This window comes from Carassius gibelio, chromosome B6, assembly GCF_023724105.1.
Source record: "Carassius gibelio isolate Cgi1373 ecotype wild population from Czech Republic chromosome B6, carGib1.2-hapl.c, whole genome shotgun sequence".
Lineage (NCBI taxonomy): Eukaryota > Metazoa > Chordata > Actinopteri > Cypriniformes > Cyprinidae > Carassius > Carassius gibelio.
This window is the reverse complement of record NC_068401.1, coordinates 5,643,201-5,670,193: the sequence shown is the minus strand read 5'-3', so window position 1 is coordinate 5,670,193 and position 26,993 is coordinate 5,643,201. Positions and strand designations below refer to the sequence as shown.

The window sequence follows — 26,993 nt, the reverse complement described above, 5'->3', positions numbered from 1 at the left end:
ACCTGAGTCTCTGTCTACTTGGGTGCGGACAGAAAACTTCAGAGAGAAGAGGCCTGGTCCAATTGCTTTGAGCTCCTGAGAAGCATGTTTGGGAACTCAGTAAATAGAAATAGCAGAAGATTGAGCCTTTCTGAGTCTGTTCTACGTAAAGTCAACCATCTTTGGTAAGATACAAAGTTGTCTGCAAGAACTTTAAATGTTGTGTGGTGACTATGGTCCCAAAGGAAAGTTTTACTGCTGAAAAGATTTTTATTTTATTTTTTTAATAGCTTAAGGTTCTCAATTATGTTTCATTTAACTTTCTATTCTAACATCTAACTTGATATTTCTTCTGTAACTCATTAGAATTTGTACAGAGTTTTCAAAGTTTCATCTTCAGAAGTAAATTATGGTTGGAGGAAGTATAATGAACTTGATACTGTAAATTGTAACATTGATAGATGTAGACTACTTGACTTCCCAGCATGCGTCACACCATGAATAAATGATGCAGGTACAGTTTGTTTTATTGCTAGCTGCTTTTATTCATGCTGTCCCTCTGATTCATTGTAACAAGACAAGAGAAGAGTGTGCATGGAGTGTAGATGATTTTCATTGCTACATACTGTACAGTAAATTGATAAGGCAAAAAACTACATTAATTTTATTTTGCAGTGCAATCAATGCAATGCAAGAGTATACCGTCACATCTTTCCATTCATTTTGTTGGTATTTTTGATATTGAAGGAAACCATATTGCTGGTGAAAATAAAACGGGTTTAATTTTGTGTGATTTTCACCACCCAGTTACTGCTGCTGCATAAAGTGAGGACTGATGGGAACTCTGTAGTGTGCGTCTCTGTGAGGGATGTTCCCATCTGAGATAGTCGTTTGGTTCAGTATGTCTGCAGCTGTGAGAATCATTCAGGATTGGCAGCAAATCCGTTTGAGGTAGTTGAGTGTGCCAGTTCTAGACTTGACAGATAACATCCCTTTAAAACTACATAAGAAGCTCGAATTACACACACACACACACACACACACACACACACACAAGGAATGTTTTGAGTTCAAAACAAGTTAAGCTCTATTGACAGTATCTGTGACATGCCGTCGGTTACCACAGAAAATAAATTTGTAAATGTAGTGTTTACATTGGAAATCAATAGGACAAGGCATTTTAAAAGCAAAAAAGTGAAGATGGAATTTTAATTTGTATTTAAATTAATTCACTCTTATAAAATTTATTTTAGCGGTTACATTGTCTAAATCATTATTTTAGGTAGATAAAACATCATACAATTCCAGGCCCATAACTTTATTTCTGACCAGATCATGAATGTTTATGAGAAATGAATCAACAGATTAATTACAACATCATATTCAAAGGGATTTGTTCATGAATCTTGAATTGAATTATATTTTTATGTCACTAATGACACAATGGCTCTAAAGCCTGAGTCTCCAGTCAAGGTAATTACATGGAGAACATTTTGTTCTAATCATTGTATTTTATTCTATTAATTGTATTTTATTCTATTCTATTCTATTTTTTTGTGTTTCACAAAAAGTTATGTATTTTTATATTGACTCGAAGAGCGAGTAAATGAATTGCCAGATTTGGGTGGACTGTTCCTTTAGTCAACAGCAGCACTCTCGTCAGCAGGATGTATTGGTGGCTGTGAGGATTTAGAAATATTGGCATGAGAAAGAACAACTGGCAAAATGTCAAAACCGGTCCGATAAAGGGATGCAGAAACCTCAGACTGTATCAGAAGTAATAGATTCAGGTCTGATAACCCAAAAAAAGGCAAGAGAGGAGAGGAGTGAGTCATAAAATGGTGTTGAGAGGCCAGGAGGAGGGAAAGAAACAGAAAGAGTTGGGAGGATGAGAGAGAGAGAGAGAGAGAGAGGGAGGGAGCGATAGGAAAACCAGAGCTCTGTCTATCACCTGCCCATTTGGTTCAGAGCTGCAGAACAGATTGCTCAGCGCTGATTTGTCGTCTGTGCATGTGTTGAAGTAAGTAATGTGTCTCTCTCTCTTTGTCTCTGTCACTCCATCATAAGATCGTCTGTCTTCTGCTGGTGTTGAGCTCAGGTGGTCGTAGTGGGAGGCAGTCAGCTGAAGAAGTGTCAGACTGTATTAGTGGAGCAGGTTGTGATGAAGACGAGTGAGCCGTGTGTGGGCTTGTTTTGGGGGCATGGTGTTGTTTTTGTTGGCGGTGCACCGATACCATTTTTTTGGTGACTGTGTAATTTATTTCAATGTTGGTTAACGATATTCGTTATTTAGATTTGAGTGTGTTTAGTATATTAACTCCACTATTAATAGCAGCAAATGCAGGGTGCTATAGCTGCACTAAGAACGTCATCTGCATCTCTAGTTTCTGCATGTTAGTGATTTAGTAAATCACATTGATTTCACTTGTGGTTTCCTCATAGTTCACACTTACCACTCTGTCATAGGATTGAGTTTTACTTGTTGTTTTGTGCATTTTTGCAAATTGCAGAGAAATGAACATACATCATTCTTCAGGTAATCTATTTATCTATATAACGATTATGCATGATTTTATCTTAATGCACACTCTGTTCTGTAGTTCTGTGCTAGTGTCAGATAGCTTATTGCTAATTCATGTAAACACAGTCAAATTCATTTGTATTAGCAGGTGCACCTGACAGACCCAGGGAGCAGCGCTGTTTTGCATTTTCTGTATGAATCCTGTAACTCTTTCTGCCTCCAGGTTTTCCTGAGCCTTTCCTAAACCTTGCCCAATGTAGGTCTTAAAGAGGACTTATTTTACTTTGGAAAATAATTTAATTTCTATATTAGTGTTTTTTGTTGCTCAATTGATGGTTAACAGATGCTAAGGAAATTTTAGTTTTACACAAATAAGTTTAAACTAACGCTACCCATCAAAAGTTTGGGTTTGGTATGATGATTTTTGTGTGTGTGTGTTTCTGTAAGAAGTCCCCTCACCAAGGCTGATTTATTAAATTACAAAAAGATTGTGAAATATTACTAGAATTTAAAATAGCTGTTTTAGGTTTTAATATATTTCAAAATGTCACTTAATTCCAGATTTCTCCAGCAGCCATTATTCTAGTGTCACATCGTCCTTCTGTTTTTGCTACTGTACCTTTAAGAATTTAATGTAAATGCACTCTCTTTTGATTTGCTAACCTCTTCAAGTTTGAAATAGGTGACACTAATGGGTTGCAGATTTACTATCTAGATGCAGAGACATCCTTTCCTAATGTGCTTTGAATGGTTACGCAGAGCCGTAGGTGCTACACACAGATAAGAACAGCACAGTGTAGGTGAACATTTGTGGAATCAAGAAGGATCATAAAATGAAAGAATAATTACATTTGTAGAGTAAATATTTTTAGAGCTGGCTGGTGTAATGTTTTTCTTCTAATGCAAAATAAATACCCACACTCATTGTCTCTATGGAAATGTCGCTGGCATCATGTGTTTTGTATCAGCCTCTTGTGCCACGTCTCAGTCAAGCTTGGCTTATGTGCTATGACAAATCAACAGCTTGTACTGCTGTCAAAACTACTCGATGACTTCAGGGGCTTTTTCAGCACATAACCTGCCATCAGGCTAATGAAGAGAGTCAGCTCTGGCGATCCTCAAGAGGTAAAGATCTAACAAAACACTGCTGTGCCTTTGGTGACAGGACATGATGGTGCTGGCATCTGACATTCTTTTCAAGATTTGTCTTGGCCACTTACAACCGAATTGGCTTTTTGTCCTGCTGTCTCAGGTGACCTCAGTTTCATTTGGTTTTTAACAGTATGCAAATTGTCCATTTTCTGTGCAGCATAAGCAGATGCTTCATAGTTCTCCTTAGTTGGATGTCATGTGGTCCTCACTTAGTCTTGTGATCTTCAAGTAAGTGTCACATACTGTAGACAAAACAATGATTAACATCACAAATTCTGGTCCACACTGCAGCATGTTTTGGTCAAAACCACCTTTTTAGGCTGATAAATCTGAGATTTTTAGCATTTTATCAATACTGCTCTACTCAAATATCAAGGCTCTTTTTTGGCATCTATAGACACTTTAGCACCATGTAGTTCTAGGATCTAGCCAGCATGGTGGTTCCTAGAAAACCAGTTTCCACCTCTGGCTGTTTTCCAGGTTGCATTTGCATGGCTTTATTCACAACATTTACAAACGTCAACAACTGTTGAATGGAGGACGTCATCGAAAGAGCACGAAAATCTGACTAAATCTCTTATGACTACTTGCAGTGTTGCATATCGAGACTGAGAAAAGAACACAGTGCTGCAGACAACAGGTAGTTAAAAGCCGTTATCCGTTTTCATGTTCATGGAGTAAATTATTATTATTATTATTTTTTAAATGCCAGTGTTTTGTACAGTATGGGTTTGGTCTACACCACTGGTAGTTCTTATAGAACAGTTTTAGACCCTATTCTGAATTAGGAGCTGAGGTAGGTCCCTCAAACAGAGTTCCTAGTTCCTGCTGTGCAATCGTGCCAAAAAGCGAGTACTTCCACCAATATTCTAGGAACTATTTAGAGGTTCCTCTGGTGTGAAATCCCCTTAAAGTTCCATGAGGAACCTTTAACACTCATAGAGCTTTTACATTCAACAAAACATTCCTTGTGGTGGAAAAAGGTTTCTATAGAAAAAAAATGGTTCTTTTAAGAACTGTTCACTGAATGGTGGTTCTTTGGCATTTTTGTGAAAGCCCCCACTCTTATTTTAAGAGTGTACTGAATGCCTCAAACTACTGTTATATGATGTATCTGTAACTATAACCCCTGTATTTCATAGATTCACTGCCAAGAAGGTTGCAAATCATGCCAAAATGTCAAGAATCCAGTCACCTAGTTCCTATCCAAAAGTGATTATTGTGGTAAAAGGGGACTTTTTGGAAAGAAAATCCCTACCCACTTTGACTCCTGGAAATTGTGTAAGTATGCCAATAACACTGGAGCTTGTTTTTTGGAGACTACCTTGCCACTTTCGTGTGCAATATCCAACAGAAAGGGCCTGAATGATATGCAGGCTTGCCATCTGAAGGTGCTTTCAGACGGACAGTGAAAAAAAATCTCTGAAGGTCGCCCTCCAGAGGTCATTTTTCATTGAAAATGCTTTTCAATGCTTTCAAGCGGTTTATTTTTAGGTATGTTAGACCAAACATCAAATCAAAGTCACTATATTATATTTATGGTCCTGTTTTGCTATTAACCGTAGGGCCACCTCATGCAAAATTCGGTGTAATAATAAAATAATTAATCTGGTTTCAGTCAGAATGAATAGATCATTATCAGCTCATTAAAACGAAGCACTAAAAACCATTGTGTGCCTTCAGACAGACATTTATATGTGTCCAGACTGGCATGGAGGAACAGATTGTGTGCCAAATAGCAGGGGAGATTTAATTGATTTAGGATCGGCTGTTAAAAGTGACGCGAGCTGAGTGCATTCGATGTGATGTGAAATAATATGTTTGAACCGAGGCACTGGCTTGAGTCAAATTACAGGCCAGGGGAGGGAGGGAACAAAAACTGATGGCTTGATTCATGCAGTGTGTTTCACTGAGCCATTCTCTTTCACACTCTGCATTCACACACACACACACACACACACACACACCTGTGGCTTTTTCAGCAGATTGTATTGCATACTAATGAATCAATTCCTTCTCAGCTGGAGCAGTCGGTGATGCTGAGCATTTCTAATTTGACCTTCAGGAGAACACTTGTAACAAATGTGCCAATGTGAATGATCTGATTGCCTCGAGTTGTTAATGCTCCTGTTGTAGTTCTGATGATTTTTGTTTGTCCACAGGAAACAAGATGGTAGAATCCCGCGAATATCTGACCCGTTAGAACGTCCTGGTCTGGTCAAGTCCTTTCCACCATCACCTGCTCCGACTCTTCTAAAGGTTTGACAAGTTTTAACATTTCACTCCTCTTTCCTCTAATCATGTTATATTCCAGCGGAGCCTTGGGTTCGGTCTGAGAAGTGGAAGGAATATCAAAAACGACTGCCTTCTTTCATTTCTTTCTTCCTGCTGTTCACCTGTCGTTTCCCTTTTCTTGTGACAACCATCTATTACGCATAGATGTGCTGCTTCTTTTTGTGTGTGCATACTACATATAACCTACTTTTTATCGTTTTGTTGATTTCTGTGGAAGACTTGATCTTTGGAGTGTCAAAAAAAAGAAAAGGATAAAATCATTCATCTAATTATTAATTTAAAATTAAAAATGTTCAGTACTTTTTGTATTATTAAAGTGTGTCACCAGATAATTCTTTGCTACAAGATTCCCCCTCAAGGACCAACATCGAAGTTTAACTTCAGAAATGATCCTTTGTTGAGGAGCGGAATGCTAATTTGATCCAAAAAGAAATCAAATCTCCTCCAGGCATCAAGATCTCATGATGAACTGCAAATTAAAGCACTTCAATCGCTTTGGCCCCTTTAGTGTGAGCTGACCTGGTGGTGGTCCATTAGGGGTCAATCAGAGAGGCTTTAAATGTTTTTTTGAGAAGGTTCAGCCACTGACAGACCTCCAATGAGCAGAACCTCAAGAAGTACTGCCCTTTTTTTGTAATTTAAAATAAAATGTTAAATAAGTCTTTAGCAAGTTTTATAATCTGTAGATGAACCATTGCTAGCTCTTCTCCTGGGATACCCCTTGCCTTCATTTAACACCCAAGTGCTTTTTTAATTGAAGTCATCTGTGTCTCTGAGCAGCTCTGAGAGCCATTAGCACAAGAGCTTCTGGGAGCCAGGAGGACTTAAGTGTCCGTGTTTAGGGATGTCCTAGAATCATTAGTGTCTCGATGGCATTGTGAGAGGTTGAATACGATTAGCTCAGTCTAGATTGTGTAGTTAAGCATTTATGTATTTCACTAAGAGTCTCATAATGCAAGATGCTTATACAATCAGCTCAGCATCTCTGCAGAGCCACACTGGGATTATAATGGCTGTGTTTTATTTAGTTTTAGCATGATCCAAGTGAAATTGGATTGTAAACACGTTGTCTTAGAATGCATTTTTTAATTTGATGTTTATTGCCTGTGGATAATGGACTTTGCATTAGGGTTTTGTTGTATTCCCTAACTACTTATAGTAAGGAAGGTTTTATAATGCAAAATAAGGTTTTTATTGGACACAGAGTTGACTAATTTGATACAGAATTCAAAAATCCTAGGTATTTTATCAAAGTAATATTGAAAATGGGTTCTTTTCAATATATCAGTTGTATTATTTGAGAGCCAGTTGAGATGTTTAAATGGCAAATGTTTCATTATATTTATTTTTGGGCCCCTGATAACATTAAATGGACTCATTTCTTCCTGTCTGCTGGCCTTCATGTCACAGCTCAAAACTATGAAAACACTACAGTACAAACCTGGTAAATGGTTAATGGTAATTTCCTGTAAAATTTACAGAGAAAAACCATAAACTGAATTCTGTTTCCAGAATTCTCTACGTTGCATTTCAAATTTTGTTTGAATTAGTTTTTCTTTGAAATAACTTTTTTTATATTTATATTTTATGTTATGTTTATTAGGGTTGAATGCTACATAAAATGTTGTTCATGTTGTTGTTTTTTTTTTGTTGTTGCCTATTTCAGTTTAATGAGTCTCACCATGATGGGGTTTAATGCTTGTGTGAATGACACTTTGTACCTTCTGTGTATCCTATTATTTCAAACCTGCTTGTGATGGACTTTGTTTTATCACGTGACTTTCTCATCAAAACTTGCTTTCGTTGGTTTTCAGTGTATTACAAAACAGATTTCTTTACTTCAATAAGTTGGTATATTAAGCCTTAAAGACCTAGAACATTTTTGGGGCGCCTGACACTCCTGCACTTTTCTTTGTTTTTCAGACCTATTCTAGCAGTCAGCATCAAGTGCCATATATAGTTATAAAAATGAGAACTTACAGTTTAAGTTTAACTAATTTAGTTAATTAAAGTCTAATTTTTCCTTTCGTTTTCTCTAAGAATTAATGAAATTACAGAATTTTAAGAAAAATGCAAGCAACAGTTCAATGTTTTTTACTGTGTACTCAAACTGAAACTCCTAAAGTTTGGATATTTTTCTTTAGAAAGTTGTGTCTGTGTGTTTTACGCTTCCAAATAAAATGTTGTTTACATATACCATTCCTCAAGCAAGTTATAACCATTTATTACAATATTGTTATCAACGCTTTTAAGTGAAGAACAGGCCTATTTCGTTAACTAACAATAGAGATGTGTCCAAAAACATTTTAATGAGTAAAGAAAATGGAAAGAGTGTTATATGATAACAAAACCAAACAAAACAAGTTTTTTTTTCTTCTGAGAAATATGTATTTTCAATCGGAGTATGAACAATAAACACAAACTATGCAGCATATAATAAAAACAACTGCAGAAATTGTCTTCAACAATTTAGTGCAAAAACAGTGCAAATGATTCACAAACTACACACGAAATTAGTGAGATATTCAGAGTGCAACAGAAAAACTGCATCAACTGTATCATTATATAATACTTAGTACTATATAATATACATAATATTAATGTTGGCTGTAATCTGTAGAATCGATTTTACAGGGACATCGCCTAGCGACCCAAGACATAAATCCCAGTGCTTTATCAGATATTTACTACTGTTTCATCCTTGTTTTTGATTTGTTTTATGTCAAAGTACTCTGTCGAGTGTTTTTTGTGCTTTTTCTGAGTATTCTCATGTAAATGTTATGCGCACCCACGACAGACTTTACTTTCACTTTGTTTTCGTTCATTTTCCAAAGCAATATGTTAAGTAGTAGTTCAAAAGACTACTTATTGGTTTAATATGGGACAGTTTGAACCAATCTGGGTACAGGGGTGGGACTAAGCATCAACAATCATTTCTGTTTGGCTCAGAGGAATGAAAGCATTGGTTTCTTCTGACAAATCAGTGTTGTCAAAATGTGATGACATAATCACGTAGACTACGGTGCTTCTGAATATCCAAATGAGATAAATGCTTTAAATCACTTTTTAAAGTATTCAGATTGGATTAGCAGTTCAAAAGTTATTAAACATTAAACAATAACACAATAATATCAGTTAAATTATGGTATTAAACTGTAAATTTAAGGTAAAACTGACTAAACATTGTTACTATTAAACTGTAAATTTAAGGTAAAACTGACTAAACATTGTTACCATATTTTTATGGTATAATTCTGGCAACCATAGCTGCTGTTTTTATACCGTATATTTTACGGATTTTTTTTTTTTTTTTTAAAGTGTGTAATGGCAAGGAACGGCATGGAAATACGAGAATCATTTTTATGCAGTGCAAGAGTAATTCATAACGTGGCATTTACACCTAATTTACAATATTTGATGAAAAAAAAAGCTAGAGATTTTATCTGACGTAAGTTTAAGAATAGAATTGCTAACACTGAAACTGAAATAAAAACAAATCAAAGCTTAAATAGAAGCTAATAAAAATGAAAAAAGCACATAATGAAATGACTCAAACTAGAATTAAAATAAAAACTGATAATATAAACAAATAAAAGCGAATTCAAAATATTTATGAATAAATATTAATAAAATCTTTATTCTCTGTCAGATAAGCAACTGTCATCGAGATCCAGGTATTATAGACCATGTTGGTTGCTGACATCACCTTTGCTCACATGTTTGACATTTTGTCCTTAAAAAATGCTGGTATTCAATAGTAAATCTCAAAATATTGCACATTGTGTTGACCTAAGTCAACAATTGTCTAATTTCTCTGTTTTTATTTGTAAAGTTATCTCAGACAAAGTTGACACTGAAATGAAAATAGATCTGTAAAAGTCTCAGTGACCTCTGATAATTTTTCTTTCCCTTTTGGGAACAGGCATTACATAGAAACCTGCCTCAGAGGAATCAAATTCTGGGTTCCCCATACCAATGCCTTCCAGAGTCTGTAAACACCTTGATCCTGGGAACAGGGGGGAGGATGATCCCAGATTTAGTGGTTTTGGATGCTACATTAAATTCCCCTGAATCCCAGAGCAATAACAGCGTTACAACAGGATGCTTTTACCACAACACCACCAAACAACTTTTGTATGAGGATATTAGAAAACCTAGAAGTTAATTTTGAATGAGGCTTACATCCAACAATAACACACCTAACTCTGTTTTGGTTGCACATTATTCACTTTTATAGCCATTTTCGAAGCTGTTTTCTGTCATATAAAACATTCTCACATTATGGTTATTAAACAGCCTGTTTGTCTATGACACTCATGCTGTTGCAGTATTTCTGTAATATGGTGTTGGCAAATGCTTTATAGTTGTGCAACATGGCCGTAATGTGACAACAGGAAGTTATTATCTTTCAGCAACTGTGACATTATGTCATATCACCATTTTACATTTTGAGCCTGCTATTTCTCACAGTTACACTATAATATAATGGGAATGTTTGCAGCTATATACTACATTAGATATTTAGAGAATGAAGAAAGAAAAGCTAGTTTATCAATGCATGTTATTCTACAGTATTGCTGTAACGCTATTTAGGTAATATCTTAAGGTCACTCAAAGGTCTTTGATTTAGATAAAAAAAAAAAAAAGAGATTTCACAGACTCACTTGAGAAAGCATGTCTTCAAGAAAGTATACCTTCAAAAGCCAGTCATTAGGCATTTTCAAGAATTTATAATTGGTGATTTATGCAACAGTCTTTTGGGCAATTTAATTGTGCAATTTAGTTATCAAAGATACAAGAAACTTTTTTGCATGTCCTTTTGGCTGGTGAATCAGGGGAGGCATGTGTGGTTTGAATGGGCATGACGCTTCTGGGCACACACACACACACATCCACATGTCACTTACAGTACCAGTGATATCCTTCATCAGAGGGTGTTTCGTATGGCATGCTTGACTAGAATAGGGGAAGTTGTAGCAGATTGAGGAAGCTATATGCCTTTTTCTTGCATTCCCCGCTGCTTTTCTCATGAGTAGAACATATGAAGATTGAAAGAAAGAGAGTTTCATTGCCGGTCACAGTCGTGTCTCTAAGGGTTCAGCTGATTTAATTGACTTCATCATGTCTAAGAGTATGTACAGGTTTCGGCTTCCAGCACTCGCTGCCATGCACCACCGCAGGCGCTTCAGTGATGTAAGTAGACTTAATGTATGAACGTGTGAGGAAAAATCAATCATAATTAAATGTGCAAGTGTTTGTGTGTGTGTGTGTGTATATAGAATGGCCAAGTGTTAGATTGTAGACATAATGTATTAGTGTTATTGTTTCTTTTTACTGTAACGTGTGCTGATGTTTTACTTTTGATTTCGTTTTTAATTATCATTATCGAGTATGCTCACTGATTTTCATTCCTCTCATGATGTAATTCAGTAATGAGAATCATGGTGTCTGATATTATCATCATGCATAAATACTTTACAGTTTGAATAATAAATTAGTGAATTTACAAGATAATGTTTTGATGCATTATGGTAATGCAAATTTGGGAGAAAATGGTCAATGAAATGTGAAATTGAATTTCAAATATTGATTTGTTTGAAAGATAATTGTAGATTTGATTTATTTTGAGTCATATATACTTTCACGGGATCTGTACAAAGTGTACCGAGCACGTTTGTGATGCAATAGTGTTATATAGGATGTCTAAGTTAAGAAAGAATTCTCACTCTTATATTGAGAAATCTCTAATTCACTGCTTGGTTGATTCATAATGGTTTGTGAAATGAATTTAGGAAATAGTATTTCTGTGAAGTGTACATTAGCTGCATGTGAGAACCAGATGTCCCCACAATGATAGAAGAACTTGAAATGACCTATAAAATGGGACCTTCCAAAAGTTAATCAAATAAGGAGACTTATGGTTAGGTTTAGGGATAGACTTTGGGTTATAAAGAGATTTAACTGGGTGTATCTTAAACTTTAGGCACTCTTATGTCTATTGCACTCTTATTATATTGCATCAAAACTACCTCAGCAAACCTTTTAACATATCTTTAATAATATATTATAATTTTTTGTGTCCTATACCAATGAAAATACATCACAATAATATGAGTTGATGCATTGTAAAAAGGGAAACAATCTAAAAAAAACGTCAATTATTTTAATATTAATAGTAATAATAATCTATTTTTCATAGTAATTATGTGGAGATATATTTTGTACTTACTTTATCAAATATGGTTTGTTTTAAGAAAGCACTCTAAATGTCAGCAGGCCTGAAAGTGTCCATTGTTAAAAAACACTCAGTTACATTAACGTAACAGAAGTTGTAAGTCACCTAAAATGTGTGTGTGTGTGGTGTTTGTGTTTGATGAATCAGCAAGCCATATGGAGAAACACATTGAAGTTCCAGTTTCAGTACAGCGTTTTGTTACATTGAAGTCATTTAAGATAGTCTGAACTGTGTGAGAGTGTATTATCTAAGTGCAAGTTCACGGTGTATGTGAAATTTCTTGTTGAGAAAAAATCAGTTGCTGGCAAGGATTTTTCAGAGTCCTACCTTACACTGCAGTCTTATCAGCATTAAACATTACAAATGCTGCTGCATTCTGACAAACACGATTTCGTTTTTTATCTTTTTAGTAGCGTTTGCCTTTGCAAAAATTGCTGCTAAGTTGCCAGGGGGTTGTTATGTGTTTGTAGGGGTGTTCTGATTGGATGGGGTGTTGCTGTTAGGTTACAGAAGGGTTCTGATTGGCTTTGATGTTTCTATGTTGTAGCTAGGTCATTGTTAGATTGTTGTGTGTTCTGATTGGCTGTGGTGTTGCTGTGAGGTTGTTAGATAGTTGTTGGTTTGTTCGGTTGCTAAGAGGTTGCCAGGTGGCTCTTGTGTTGCTACAGTATGTTATGTTATCCCACCTTCAACATACAATATTCACTTTTTAACTTTATTTTGTCATCTGCCAAGGAAAACTCATTGACTGTGAAAGTTCAGGATGAGTTAAGTTTAATATTTAGGGTTATATGTGACCCTGGATTACAAAACCGGTCATAGGTGTCAGTTGTTTTATTAATTTTAGCTTTCCACTGATGTGTGGTTTGTTAGGATAGGACAATATTTGGCCGAGATACAAATATTTGAAAATCTGGAAACTGAGGGAAAGTTGTCCAAATAAAGTCCTTAGCAAGGCATTATACTAATAAAAAAATACGTTTTGATATTTATGGAAGGACATTTACAAATTATCTTCATGGAACATGATCATTACTTAATATACTAGTTATTTTTGGTATAAAAGAAAATGTATATCGTATTTTTCGCACTATAAGTCGCACCTGAGTATAAGTCGCATCAGTCCAAAAATACGTCATGATGAGGAAAAAAACATATAAGTCGCACAAGACTATAGGTCGCATTTATTTAGAAACAAAAACCAAGAGAAAACATTACAGTCTACAGCCGCATCTCTGGCAGCATAGACGGTAATGTTTTCTGTTAGTTCATTTCTCTTGGTTCATGTCAAATTAATTTTGATAAATAAGTCGCACCTGACTATAAGTCGCAGGACCAGCCAAACTATGAAAAAAAGTGTGACTTATAGTCCGGAAAATACGGTAATTTTGACCCATACAATGTATTGTTGGCTATTGCTACAAATATACCTGTGCAACTATATAACATATTTATATGCAAAGCATTAGCAAACATGCTAATATGCAGGCTATAATTTCTGAACAACTTTCCCTTAAATGCATACATGTTCTTATGCTGGTTTATTTTGAGCTGTGGACTCAATGATAGGACACCGCAGCTGTAGCTAGTCAGGTCACATCCTTCATACTCACAGCTGCTCTGTCTCCGTGCTAAATTATGCTGTTTCACAGTCTTCATCTCCCATTGAGATGAACCGTATGATAGGGAGGAAGGACATCTGGTCGTCTGATGCACTGTTGATCGTAGGATCAAGGCAGGGAGCTCTGTCCATTACTGCAAAGCCACTGTCACTGAAAGAGCCAAGAGTCATTCCCATGTCAAGTGGACTCGCAGACTGTCAGATCTCACTCTTTCTCATTGTGTTCATCCTGCTCTCTCTCCCCCCTCTTTTACCTGTTCCTCCTGGTTCTCAGACATCAGATATATTTGCAATGATAGAGCGAATGCAGGTGAGAAGTCCACATTTTCCTCTGGTCTTATGTTTGTTGCTTTTCCTGCAATCTCTCGCTTTTTATGACCTCTGACCTTTTTTTAACCTGCAATATTGTGACACCTTCCCAGACTTTGCCTATTATTACTGTCATCTGTCATCTATATTTAATGTTCTCTCTTAATATGTCACTCATTCACTTTAAAATGTATATATGTAGCTTAAGCTCTGTGATTAAACTCTTGAAAACAGTGTTATAAATATAGTCTATGCAAGTACACAAACACTTGATCAGTACATTTTAATGTTTGTTGAACCTAGTGATCCATCATAATTTGAGCACAAAAAGATCCAATCATTATGAAGTAATAGTAAAAAAAAAAAACACATTTCTCATTCATATTATGTTTCCTTTTTCTAAACATTCAAAAGTCTGTTTTTTATTCATTTAAGCTAGATAAACTTGTAACAAACCTAAAGGCGGTGGTATAATTTATTTTAAATAGCTGTTATTTAATTGTGTATATATTAATTTATATTTAAGTAATTTTAAGTATATTTTATGTCAATGTTCGTTATTGCTTTAGAAGCTTAAATACTTGCATAGAATATGTTTCAGGCTTAAGCGTCTCTCTGTGTAATGTCTGTATTTAAATTGTTGTAAATATTGAAGAAATTGAGAATTATCAAATGTATATATTTCAAGTTCTAAATTAATGCTGAATTTCTGGTATTTACTGTTCTAATAATGTATATGAATGACAGTAATTCAATTTGATCTATATTTTTAAATGAACTGTATTTATTGAATATCCTCACCTTTTTTGTGAACACAGAGCAGTAGAATGGACGAGCAGAGGTGCTCTCTTCCACCTCCTCTCAAAGTAAGTGTGTATATTTAGAGCCACACAAACAAGCATCATGTAGAGATGTACCGATAATATTTTTTTGTTGGGCCGATACCAATTTTAACAAACAACTATTGGCTTTAAAATAAGCAAAAATCTGCCGATAAATATCGGCGTCAATACATCGGTGCATCCCTAGCATCAAGTGTTATAGTCATTACAGTCTGTTCTCACAGACACTGCATTTAGCAACGTTTTTATCTCATGTGCACAGAAACACATAGGATTGCTTTGGTCACAGATGGATGTTTTTATATTAACCCTCATTCTCAGCTTAGTGTAGAAGTCTAAAATGATGGAGGTCTTATTTAAAATACAATTTTTGTTTAAAAAGCGTTTAAATGAGCAAACCTCTTTCAGCATCTTGTGCCATAAGTATTGCATTTAAAATTAATAAGTTGAACTTTTTGTAATTTTAATTTACTGCTACTATCAGAGGAACATCAGAAAAATGATTGGCTTAATAAAGTAAACGTGTCTTGTGTTAACATAAAATATCTTCACATATATTATATTAAGTATGTATTTAACGGAATCTATATAGAAGCACTTGGTTATAGTTCTGTGCATTCAAGTCAACATAAAACACCAGAACATGTGATCTGATGCTCTCAGTTCTCATAGTTCAGGGTTTGTTTGGAATCATAAGTCTCCACAGGTCTCTTAAGCACCTCCATATTTCCTTCATCTGCAGCTTAAAGTGACTTGAATGAGAGGCTCACAATATCTACATCTCTAATCTCTCTCTATTCTTCCCACAGACAGAGGAAGATTACATTCCATATCCCAGCGTCCATGAGGTTGCAAACTTGTTTGGCTTTTTTTTTCATGTAAATATGAGTGTGTTTTCTTGTTTAAGAGACTGGTTGTAAAATTGTTGTTTTTGTTTTTGTGGGCTGGCAGGTATTGGGTCGTACAGGCCCTTTACCACTCATTCTGCTGCCCCAGTTTGGGGGTTACTGGATTGAAGGGACCAATCATGATTTAGGCTCCTCCTCCACAGCAGAGGAACCGCCCCCTTGTCCCGCATCACAGGTTAAACTGGAGACAAACAGCATAGCCAAGATCTACAGGAAGCACTTCCTGGGCAAGGTGAGATTCTAAACGGACCAAGATGCATTTAATTATTCATTTGACCTATCTCTCTTTGTCTGTCTGTCTTGTTATAGGCAATAACCAGTGTAATTAACAATATTATATTGAAAATATTCATATTAATGAAAAACAAACAACAACAATGTGCAATCTGGAATTTTATATAATAAAGTCAACTAGAATCACACTATTTCAGCCTCATCAAACCAATGAGTACCATTTAAGGCCATTTAAAGTCGCTGATATATTATGCGTATTTGTAGATTTCATTCTGTTGAGTGCTGTCAAACGATTAAACATGATTAATTGCATCCAAAATAAAAGATTTTGTTTGCATAATATATATTTATATATGTATATTTAATATATAAACAAAACATATTTTTCTGAAATATATATATACATGCATTTGTGTGTTTTTATATATTCATAATAAATATATACAGTACACATGCATATATTAAATCAACAAAAACATTTATGTTGAATGCGATTTAATCACGATTAATCGTTTGACAGCACTAATTCTGTTGTTTCCGTTTTCATTCTTAAAGCGACTTTGAGGTTCTGAAAGGTACTTTATGAAAATAAATAATAATTATTAAGAGTTGTTTTACTTATCCGTTTTATTGATTTATGCTTTACCTGATATATTAACGTAGTTGACAAAGTTAATCAGAATTACTATTTTATCACCAATTAGCAAATTGATAGATGATTGTTATAAGAACAGGAGTGTTTTTATTGGTTGTTTTGTCTCATTATTGCTGTTATAGTCATCTTATTAGTAGTAGCATTACTCTCTGGGCTTGCTGTCTTTCAGGGCCAGAGCTTTTAGGAATTTGTGATGATGTAAAGAGTTTTAGAGGGTTTATGCGTTTATAACTCTTCCCGCAGGAGCACTTTAATTATTACTCAGTGGACAGTGCTCTGGGCCACCTGGTCTTCTCGGTGAAGTATGATGTGATTGGAGACCAGGAGCACCTTCGACTGTTGCTTAGGTACTCTTGACTATTCCAAGATTTAAAAAACAAGTATGGCTTTGATGTTTTGAATTATGTGTTTTTTTAATTCCTTTGTTACAAATGTTACTGAAATACCTTAGGGAATATATAACAGTAAATAGTTGAATAGTAAAAGAATAGAGTCTAGGAACAAACCTTTATTCCCTTTCAATGCTACTTCCATTGAATTTACAAATCCTTTCTTGCTACCTCAATTGAAATCCAGTTCAATAAATTGGATTGGAATTTAAAAGATATTCTCAATTTAGTTCTGAATGGTGCACAACCATGTCACAGACACTTTTTAAAGAAACATTCACGTCCACTCCCTCCTGTCTCATATTCTCTCATTGTTCATTTACGAAGATGTTCTGACTTAAGTGATTGAAATAGGCAGCAGAAACACAAGGTCACATCTATTCTTAATGACCCAAAGCCTTTCTCGAGGCCCTTTAATGATGGGGTTGGAAACAAGAGACAGTGATCTATAAAGCCTCTCTTTTATACAGGGAGCTTTTCATGGACTCTTTGAATGTTTTGTATTGGTTGTACGATAATTGACAAGTGCACCTGTGAATGCTGGAGTGATTCACATGGTAATTTTTCATAGTTGAACTACCATTCATCTCTCACTGTCTCTCTCACCCTCTATTTGTCTTTACTGCTAAATATAACATATACATTTACATTTATATTAATGCATTTAGTAGACGCTTTTATCCAAAGCTACTTGCAATAGAGGAGCGTGAGCAATTTGTCTCAGACAGATTAGCAGAGAATGTGTCTGTGAAGTGCAATTGAGAAGTTTGGTTGGTGTTATTATAATAGTTTGTAATGCTGGAGGTAAGTGTAAATCTTCTGTCTTTTTAATTGTAGGTCAAGATTTAAAACCTACCATGATGTGATACCAATTTCTTGTCTGACCGAGTTCCCTAATGTTGTGCAGATGGCGAAGGTAGAACATTAACATAAATAGTTGAGTGCATGGCTGTCATTGGATAAAAAAACTAATTCCAGTAAAATGTTATTCAATTAAAAGTGTGTGTGTCTATATATATATATATATATATATATATATATATATATATATATATATATATATATATATATATATATATATATACATATATACATATATATATATATATATATATATATATATATATATATATATATATATATATATACATATATATACATATATATATATATATACATATATATATATATATATATATTCTGCCTTCACTAGTGTGTGTGAACTAGCTTTACAGATAGCTAACAATCTCCAATAAAGAACCAGGAAGCTTCTTGTTCAGTTGGTGTGTTTACTGGAAGGACTGTAAAACTGTAACATACAAAAACAATGAAAATGCATATTACAATCTCAATGATGTGAATGTACAATACAAATATAAAATAAGTAACTTAGAATGACTAAAACTCTCACAAAAACTATTGCATTAGTGAGCGATTACCATGAAACCAATATACATGGAAAATGCCAAAGGAAAGCTAACAATACTAGCGCCAAATATTCCTTACGAATTATGAAATGAAAACATGTTAAAATTACTAAATTCAATATCTAAAGGAAGCTAAAATCACTATCAAATAAATACTTACAGACAGATCTTTTTGGGAACCAAAATAATGATTTACAGACTTTAACACACTGGAGATCGACTTGCTGTGAGACTGTTAGGAGAATCACTGAACTACGGAATCTATACGTGGACAAAATGCACGAAACTCAAAACACAAACAACTCTTCCCACAAGGGGGCAGCACACTCCCCGCCTGGTATACTGCTATAACACTATTAACCTTTAACTAACAACACAATTTCTGAAATAGGTCTTGTGTACACCTTAGCAGTACCTTCTTTAATTATTCGTACATCTACTTTCCGTACTCTCTTATCTCGACCAGGGTAAGTGTTCACAATAAGTCCAGTAGGCCATTCGTTTCTTTTAACCTGAGTGTCCTTTAGGAGAACAACATCACCGATGGTTAAGTTTGTATGATCTGCTTGCCATTTTCTTCTTGGTTGAAGCGTTGCTAGATATTCTTCTCGCCATCGTTTCCAGAATGAGTTGGCAAGACTTTGCACCTGTTTCCATTGCTTACGGTACAAGTCTTTAGGATCGAAGTCTCCAGGTGGAATAGAGACGGGACAGATTTTCTGTGTAAGAAGGGCCCCTGGCGTCAGCAAGTCGGGTTGTTGAGGATCGGAAGACACAGGTACTAATGGACGACCATTCATTATGGCTGTTACCTCTGCCATGAGCGTCACAAGTACTTCGTGAGTCAGATTTGGAGAGTGAACTTTCAGCAACATAGCCTCCAGAATACGTCGGGCCACTCCAATCATTCTTTCCCACACTCCTCCCATGTGAGAGGAGTGAGGTGGGTTAAACTTCCAAGAGCATGACTCATTTTTGAGGTAGGATTGAAGCTCAGGATCTTCTGAACTTATCTGGAGCTCTTTGCACGCTCCAACGAAGTTCGTTCCACAATCTGATCTAAAGAACTTGGTGGGGCCTCTTATGGCCTGGAACCTTCTGAGAGCATTTATAAAACTTGAAGTTGAGAGAGACTCAACTACCTCGATGTGAACTGCACGAGTAACTAAACAGGTAAACATTACTGCCCAGCGTTTGTTCTCTGACACTCCACCTCTTGTCCTGCGAGTACAGATGTTCCATGGTCCAAACACATCCACTCCGACATTTGTGAAAGGAGGAGTTTGGATGAGACGATCGGCTGGAATTTCTGCCATCTTTTGTTGTTGTACTTTGCCCCTTAACCTGCGGCAGGTTGTGCATTTGGTGATAAGATTTGTCACCAACCTTTTTCCTCCAAGGATCCACAGTCCAGCAGACCTGATGGCTCCTTCTGTGATGTGTCTACCTTGGTGCACAACCTGTTCGTGATAGAACTGGACAAGCAAGGTAGCAATGTGATGCTTCTTAGGAATGACAATGGGTTGACTTTGTTCTTGAGTTATTTCAGCAGAGGTCACACGTCCTCCTACTCGCACCAGTCCTTCTTTATCCAAAAACACATTCAGATTCTTCAGTGGACTGTGTTTTGATATGACCTCCCCTTTGTTCAAAGTTTTTATTTCCTTTTCAAATATCTCGCCTTGAACAGTTTGCACAATAGCTAACTTTGCTTGTGTTAGAGCATCCATCTTAGATTCCTCTGACTCGGGAGCTTTTGAAATAGATCTCGCCTTTCCAATGAGTTTGGCGATAGCTTGGGTAAGACGTTTCCAACTGGAGAAGCGCTCAAACCTGTGTGAGCCAAGCGATTTTGTCACAGTCGTGGTTGCAAATGTTGAGACTTGTGGGCGGACTTCAGAGTCTGTGGCTGGTTCAACAAGTTGAAAGCTGTTTAATTCCGCAGGACACTCTCCATCACTTCTCCTCAAGAAGTCGGGACCAGTAAACCAATTGGTAGAACTCAGTAGTGAAGCTGGCACATACCGTGTTCCATGATCAGCAGGATTGCTTTCCGTGCTTACAAAGTGCCACTGACTGGGTTCAGATGACTTTCTGATGCGAGCAACACGGTTGGCGACGTAGACGTAAAACCTCCGGCTGGTGTTGTGGATGTAACCTAAGACTACTCGGCTATCAGTGTAGTATTTCACTTTGTGAATTTCGAAGTCAAGTTCATCCAGTAACATGTCTGCCAGCTCCACTGCCAGAACTGCAGCACATAGCTCCAAGCGAGGTACTGTGTGGACTTGTCTAGGAGCTAATTTGGACTTGCCCATACAGAAGCCTATGTGGACATGACCTTCGGTGTCTATGGCTCGCAGGTAAGCAACTGCTGATATGGCTGATGTAGAAGCGTCTGCAAACACACACAGCTCTTTTTGACAGGTAGCTTGCAATGTCGTGTTCACATACTGTCTAGGGATTTGTAGTTTCTCAAGGTCAACAAGCGAGTTTTTCCAAGATTTCCATCGTGCCTCTTTTTCTGCTGGTAATGGAGTGTCCCATTCACAGTTCTCTGAGCACAATTCTCGGATGAGAGCCTTGCCTTGCATGATGATGGGGGCAGCAAACCCAAGGGGATCATAAAAACTGTTAACAGCAGAAAGAATACCCCTTCTTGTGAATGGCTTGTCTTCTCTTGACACGAGGAAGGTGAAACAGTCATTTTGCAAATCCCAGTTCAGCCCTAAACTTCTCTGTAATGGCAGGGGCTCAGCACCAAGGTCAAGGTTCTTCAGTCCCTTTGCACGTTCTTCCGATGGAAACGCTTCCATAACATCTGGGCTATTGGAGGCTATTTTGTGCAAGCGAATGTTAGAGTCTGCAAGCATTTCTTTGGTGCTTTTCAGGGTTTGAATGGCACTGGCGTCTGAAGGAAAGGAAGCCAGTCCGTCATCAACGTAAAAGTTTTTAAGAACAAACTGTCTGGCCTCTTCACTGTACTCCTCTTGTGTAGCCAGAGCCGCCCTCCGGAGGCCATAAATTGCTATGGCGGGAGACGGGCTATTTCCAAACACGTGTACAGTCATCCTGTACTCTCTGATGACCTTTGTGGGATCGTTACCTTCATACCACAGGAAACGCACAAAGTCGCGGTGGTCCTCACGAATGACAAAACAATAGAACATTTGCTCAATGTCCGCAGTGATTGCCACAGGTTCTTTGCGGAAACGCAAGAGGACACCAATAAGTGAGTTGTTCATGTCCGGGCCGCTCAACAAAACATTGTTCAGAGACGTGTCTTTATGAGTGGCACTAGAGTCAAACACTACACGTATCTGGTTAGGTTTGCGAGGATGATAGACACCAAAGAATGGTAGGTACCAACACTCCTGGTCCTTGTCGAGTGGTGGGACGGGTTCCGCATGTCCTGACTCAAACATTTTCTGCATAAAGTCCAAAAAATGTTCTTTCATGAGGGGCTTTTTGTCAAGTACGCGCCGCAGCGAATTGAGACGTTTGACCGCTTGGTCTCGGTTGTTGGGTAGCCTGGGCCTGTTTGTTTTAAAGGGTAGTGGCGCCACCCAACTGTTGGACTCGTCCATAAACATTTGCTCATCCATGATCTCCAGGAAGAGTTCATCCTCTACTGACATGGCGGGTTTGTCATCATGAGGGGTTCTCATGAACAATTTGTTTGTGAGACAATCGTTTTCATCTGTGTCAATCAAGCTGGTCATGTTCAAAGAGTTAAATGGGGAGTTGGAGCTCATAACTTTTTCTTTGACATGGAATGAGTTGGGGCAAGAGTCCAAGAGAGATGTGCGTCCATTGTACAACACTGTAGTGCGGTAAACACTGACTTTGCTTGGCACGTGAGCACCCCCAAGGCAAACCTCACCAATTATGACCCAGCCAAGGTCGAGGCGCTGGGCGTACGGAGCATCGTGAGGGCCGTTGTAGTGTTCTCTGACCTTGTGCACTCTCGGTATGTCCCGACCGAGGAGGACCAGTATTGAAGCATTTGGGTCCAAATCTGGAATCTTGTCTGCTAAATGCTTGAGGTGAGTGTGGTGTTCTGCGACCTCCGGTGTCGGGATCTCAGATCGATCATCTGGGAGCATGTTGCACTCGATTAATGTGGGAAGCCGGACGCTAACGTTGCCATCAAGAGACTCTACTATGAAGCCGTCAGCTTGGCGTGCCCTTGTTTCTCCCACACCTGAGCAGGTTTTCAAGGTGTAAACTTTGGTCCCTGAATTGACGTTAAAGATCTTAAAGAATTCTGTCTTTGCTAAAGACCTATTGCTTTGCTCGTCTAACACAACATAAACTTTCACTGCTTTTTCTTTGTGTCCAGCAGGATAAATGTTTACTAAACAGATCTTGGAGCATGAGCGTGAGCTGTTACCTTTGCCACAGATCTCTGTACATTTAGACACAATGGCTTGGATAGGACTTTCTGGCTGCTCCCCGCCATGCCCGTCTGGGTTTGCAGAGCCTGGAGTTTCTGTTTTCCATGGTGCTGGTCCAGGGTGCAGCGCGGTTATGTGGTGGTCGCTTTTACACTCAATGCAATGTACACTTGTGTTACAGTCTTTCGCCATGTGGTTGATGGAGGAACAGCACTTGTAGCAAATGTTATTTTCCTTGAGAATAGCTTTTCTTTCATCCAAGGTCTTTGCTCTGAAACCACGACACTTGCGGAGAGAGTGTGGTTTGTTGTGAAGCGGGCACAGTTTATCTGGGTCAACCGCCTTTTGCTCACAGGATTCACGATAGCCTTTTGCAGCAGTTATTTCAGTTTTTCGAACAGATACTGCAGTTTTGAAATTGGGCTTGTTCAGTCTTTCAGGTCTATAAACACTTGGGTTGGTAGAAAGTAAAGGGGCAAAGCTTGGGTCATTGAGGGTTTTAGCTTTGTCGCACACAAACTTCACGAAAAAAGGGAATGGCGGGTATGACGCATGGTGTTGTTCTTTGTAGTAGGATGCTGAAGTAATCCATTTCTCTTGGAGGTGGAATGGGAGTTTTTGAACAATAGGAGTGATGCCCCGGGACGTATCTAGGTAACTTAGGCCGGGTAGGAGACCATCTACACGGGCAGCATCAAGCTCTGAGATGAGATCACCTAGCTCCCTTAACTTGTGATTTTCTCTGTTTGCGATTTTTGGAAAATCTTCTAACTTTTTCAAGAGAGCATTCTCTATTGCTTCAGGGGACCCGTAGCTGTCCTCCAATCTTTGCCATACCATTTTGACACCAGCGGTGGCATCATAGGTGTGTACAGCTCTTAATCGTTTCGCTTGCTCTGATGATTTGGGGCCTAGCCATTTGCAGAGGAGATCCAACTCCTCTCTTGGGGATAAATAGAGACCTACTATAGCGTTCACAAAAGATGCCTTCCAGGCCCAATAATTTTCAGGCTTATCATCAAACGTCAGGAGCCCTGAGCTAACCAACTCTCTGCGAACCAAATATTTGGCTAAGTCTGATGTGGCTGGGGAATTGGACTCGTTTGCATTGACAACAGGGCATGGAGACGATAGCTTGGGCTGGAAAGGGGCAGACTCATTCATAGAGCGTGGCTGATATCTATGATCAGTAGTAACTGGGGTTGGATACTGTGAGTGAGAAGTGAAAAAGGCATTTTTGAATGAGCTTTGGGCATAAGAACGATCTGCTCCGCTAGTGTTGCCATACTGCGAGGGATGTGCCTCAGGTAGCTCTTGAAATCCATATTCACTAATCTCACTGTTTTGTATGCTGTGCTCTTTGACTTTATTTTGGACAAAATCACCACTGTATTTTTCTTGCTGAGCTGCTGGAAGCACTAATGTGCTAGCTTGTGCGGAGGCAATGCGGGTATTAGTCGGCACAGGTGGAACTGTTATAGGCTGGGTGACGTTGTCGCTGTTTTTTGGAAACAAGGTATATCCATCTTCATCCTCGGCCGCTGCTTCCAGGACCTTTGCTTCGGCGTCGGCGGCTGCAGCTGCACTCTGTAAACGTAGTTTGAGGAGATCAGCGGTGAGCTCTGCTTTCTTTTTTGCAGCTTCAGCTTCGATGTGGGCTTGTTCTTTTATCACCTCTGCTTCTTTTTCAGCGTATGATGCCTGTGCTTGAGCGGCAGCTGCTTTAGCGCGTGCTTTTGCTGCCAAAATGCTTGCGTTGGACCTTTGACTGGCCCGCGACCGCTGACTGGATCGTGAGATGTTAGAACAATTCGATCTCGTTTCCCACAGGTCACCAACGTTGCTAACTGTACTTTGGTGGTCTGGGGCAGCAGTGTTGTCTTCTGTATTGACTTTTGATTGAACTTCCATCTGTCTTTTTACTATTCTGCCTTCACTAGTGTGTGTGAACTAGCTTTACAGATAGCTAACAATCTCCAATAAAGAACCAGGAAGCTTCTTGTTCAGTTGGTGTGTTTACTGGAAGGACTGTAAAACTGTAACATACAAAAACAATGAAAATGCATATTACAATCTCAATGATGTGAATGTACAATACAAATATAAAATAAGTAACTTAGAATGACTAAAACTCTCACAAAAACTATTGCATTAGTGAGCGATTACCATGAAACCAATATACATGGAAAATGCCAAAGGAAAGCTAACAATACTAGCGCCAAATATTCCTTACGAATTATGAAATGAAAACATGTTAAAATTACTAAATTCAATATCTAAAGGAAGCTAAAATCACTATCAAATAAATACTTACAGACAGATCTTTTTGGGAACCAAAATAATGATTTACAGACTTTAACACACTGGAGATCGACTTGCTGTGAGACTGTTAGGAGAATCACTGAACTACGGAATCTATACGTGGACAAAATGCACGAAACTCAAAACACAAACAACTCTTCCCACAAGGGGGCAGCACAATATATATAATATTTGCAATTAGAATTATTTAATAAAAAATAATGTGATTAGAAAAATGTAAATTAGATTAATCACTATTTTTCTTTTTCAAGCTTGTCAGTGAAGAGGTGAATGTGGACCGATTTTATCCCGTCTTATACCCAAAGGTAAGCTGGGACAGAAACATAGGGAAAAAAAAACGAATTAACAAAACAAGTTTTTTTTTTTTTTGCACTCAGCCTCATTGATTATATGTTTCAAGGCATCCAGACTTATTGTGACCTTTGATGAGCACGTCATCAGCAACAACTTCAAGTTTGGAGTCATCTACCAGAAATTTGCGCAGGTTAGATCACCTTTATGTGTTTTTATTCCTGGATTGCTTCATTTATATTATTTGTGGGTTTGTGAACTGAAAATGTTCTCTGTTCTGCAGACATCAGAAGAGGAACTATTCGGAAACAATGAGGAAAGTCCAGCTTTTGTTGAGTTTCTGGAGTTCTTGGGAGAGAAGATTGAACTTCATGATTTTAAAGGGTATAGACCTACAGTGTTTAACATGAACAGTACCCAAGTAGGACTTTTTCTGATCCTGGAACAACATTCATATTAATAAATCACTTTGTAGGGTTAGGCGGATAGCTGTTGTGGAGGCTTCAGTATCAAAGTTATCTTATTATATTATAATTTCCCTTTAATTTCAGGTGTAAGTCAGAGTTATATGTTGAGTAATGGCTGTGATTGTTTAAATAGAATACTGTCCCAGGCCTGACGAAGGGTTGTTTGTACAGCTGGTATGTTTAGAGTTTGAAAATATTAATGAAGTAATTCAGATCTTTTTGACCTTCTTTTGTAATAAGCTTTCGTGGAGGCCTGGATGTGACACATGGTCAGACTGGAATTGAGTCAGTCTACCACAACTTCCACAATAAAGAGATAATGTTCCACGTGTCCACGAAGCTGCCATACACTGAAGGTGATTCCCAGCAGGTGAGACCTCATATTTTGTTTTGTCCTGCTTTGTTTTTTGTTTTTTTGTTCTGCTGTTTGGCTTTGTTTTGTTTTGTTTAGTTTGGCTTTGATTTGTTTTGTTCTGCTTTATTGTGTTGGCTTTGTTTACCTTTTTGTTTTGTTTGTTGATTGCTTTGGCTTTGTTTACTTTTTGTTCTGTTTTATCTTTTATTTATTTTATTTATTTTATTTTTTCATTCTGTTTTGATTCACAATCAGTAAAGAAAACTTTTTTTTTGTTTTTTTTTTTTATTCAGATTCCTCAGATTTTAGCTAAATCAACTTTTGGTTACCTCTTGAGGGTGGGTAAATATAGATAAATGTATTTGCACATTTAGGACCAACGAGTACGATTCTGGGATATTGTTTTGTCACAGTTAGTGTTAGTTTCGGGTGTATTACCATTTGCAGCCCCCCAGAGATCCTTGGCCACTGTGTTATGCACTGACCAACAGTATGCTCTGTTAATTAGCAAGCAAACCACACAGTGCAAAGGACTGATCCTGAAAGCCATCTGTTGTCATGCACGCTTTACTTTGCTCCGAGAGAGAACATCAC

At 37.5% G+C, this 26,993-nt stretch overlaps 2 protein-coding genes across 12 annotated transcripts in view; one reads left to right on the top strand and one right to left on the bottom strand.

The window, feature by feature from the left end:
• The window catches only part of LOC127960249 (rap1 GTPase-activating protein 1), a 70,794-nt gene that overhangs the window by 34,845 nt on the left and 8,956 nt on the right, over nt 1-26,993 (top strand). For 5 of the 10 annotated variants that reach the window (XM_052559887.1, XM_052559883.1, XM_052559884.1 and 2 more), the window contains 10 exons: nt 5,815-5,911; nt 14,931-14,978; nt 15,764-15,802; nt 15,906-16,094; nt 16,995-17,098; nt 17,978-18,056; nt 25,538-25,591; nt 25,687-25,770; nt 25,861-25,961; nt 26,285-26,414. In XM_052559887.1, coding sequence (XP_052415847.1) covers nt 14,940-14,978; nt 15,764-15,802; nt 15,906-16,094; nt 16,995-17,098; nt 17,978-18,056; nt 25,538-25,591; nt 25,687-25,770; nt 25,861-25,961; nt 26,285-26,414 — 819 coding nt within the window. In that variant the 5' untranslated portion in view covers nt 5,815-5,911; nt 14,931-14,939. Of the gene's footprint in view, nt 1-69; nt 165-1,863; nt 2,000-2,505; nt 4,293-4,794; nt 4,934-5,814; nt 5,912-10,590; nt 11,141-14,077; nt 14,114-14,930; nt 14,979-15,763; nt 15,803-15,905; nt 16,095-16,994; nt 17,099-17,977; nt 18,057-25,537; nt 25,592-25,686; nt 25,771-25,860; nt 25,962-26,284; nt 26,415-26,993 lie in introns of those variants that run through there. The other 5 variants (XM_052559886.1, XM_052559879.1, XM_052559885.1 and 2 more) reach the window with 5 other exon arrangements.
• Nucleotides 18,328-25,438, bottom strand: LOC127960246 (uncharacterized). 2 transcript variants are annotated; one of them, XR_008154353.1, is made up of 2 exons: nt 18,728-24,263; nt 18,328-18,449 (listed from the first exon to the last, which is right to left on the bottom strand). XR_008154353.1 is itself a non-coding variant. In XM_052559876.1 (2 exons), the coding sequence occupies exon 2, from the start codon at nt 24,873-24,875 to the stop codon at nt 18,924-18,926; it is 5,952 nt and encodes a 1,983-aa protein (XP_052415836.1). In that variant the 5' UTR covers nt 24,876-25,000; nt 25,279-25,438; the 3' UTR covers nt 18,334-18,923. The 2 variants fall into 2 exon arrangements, 1 of the variants encoding a protein (XP_052415836.1); XM_052559876.1 differs by adding an exon at nt 25,279-25,438 and having other exon boundaries at nt 18,334-25,000.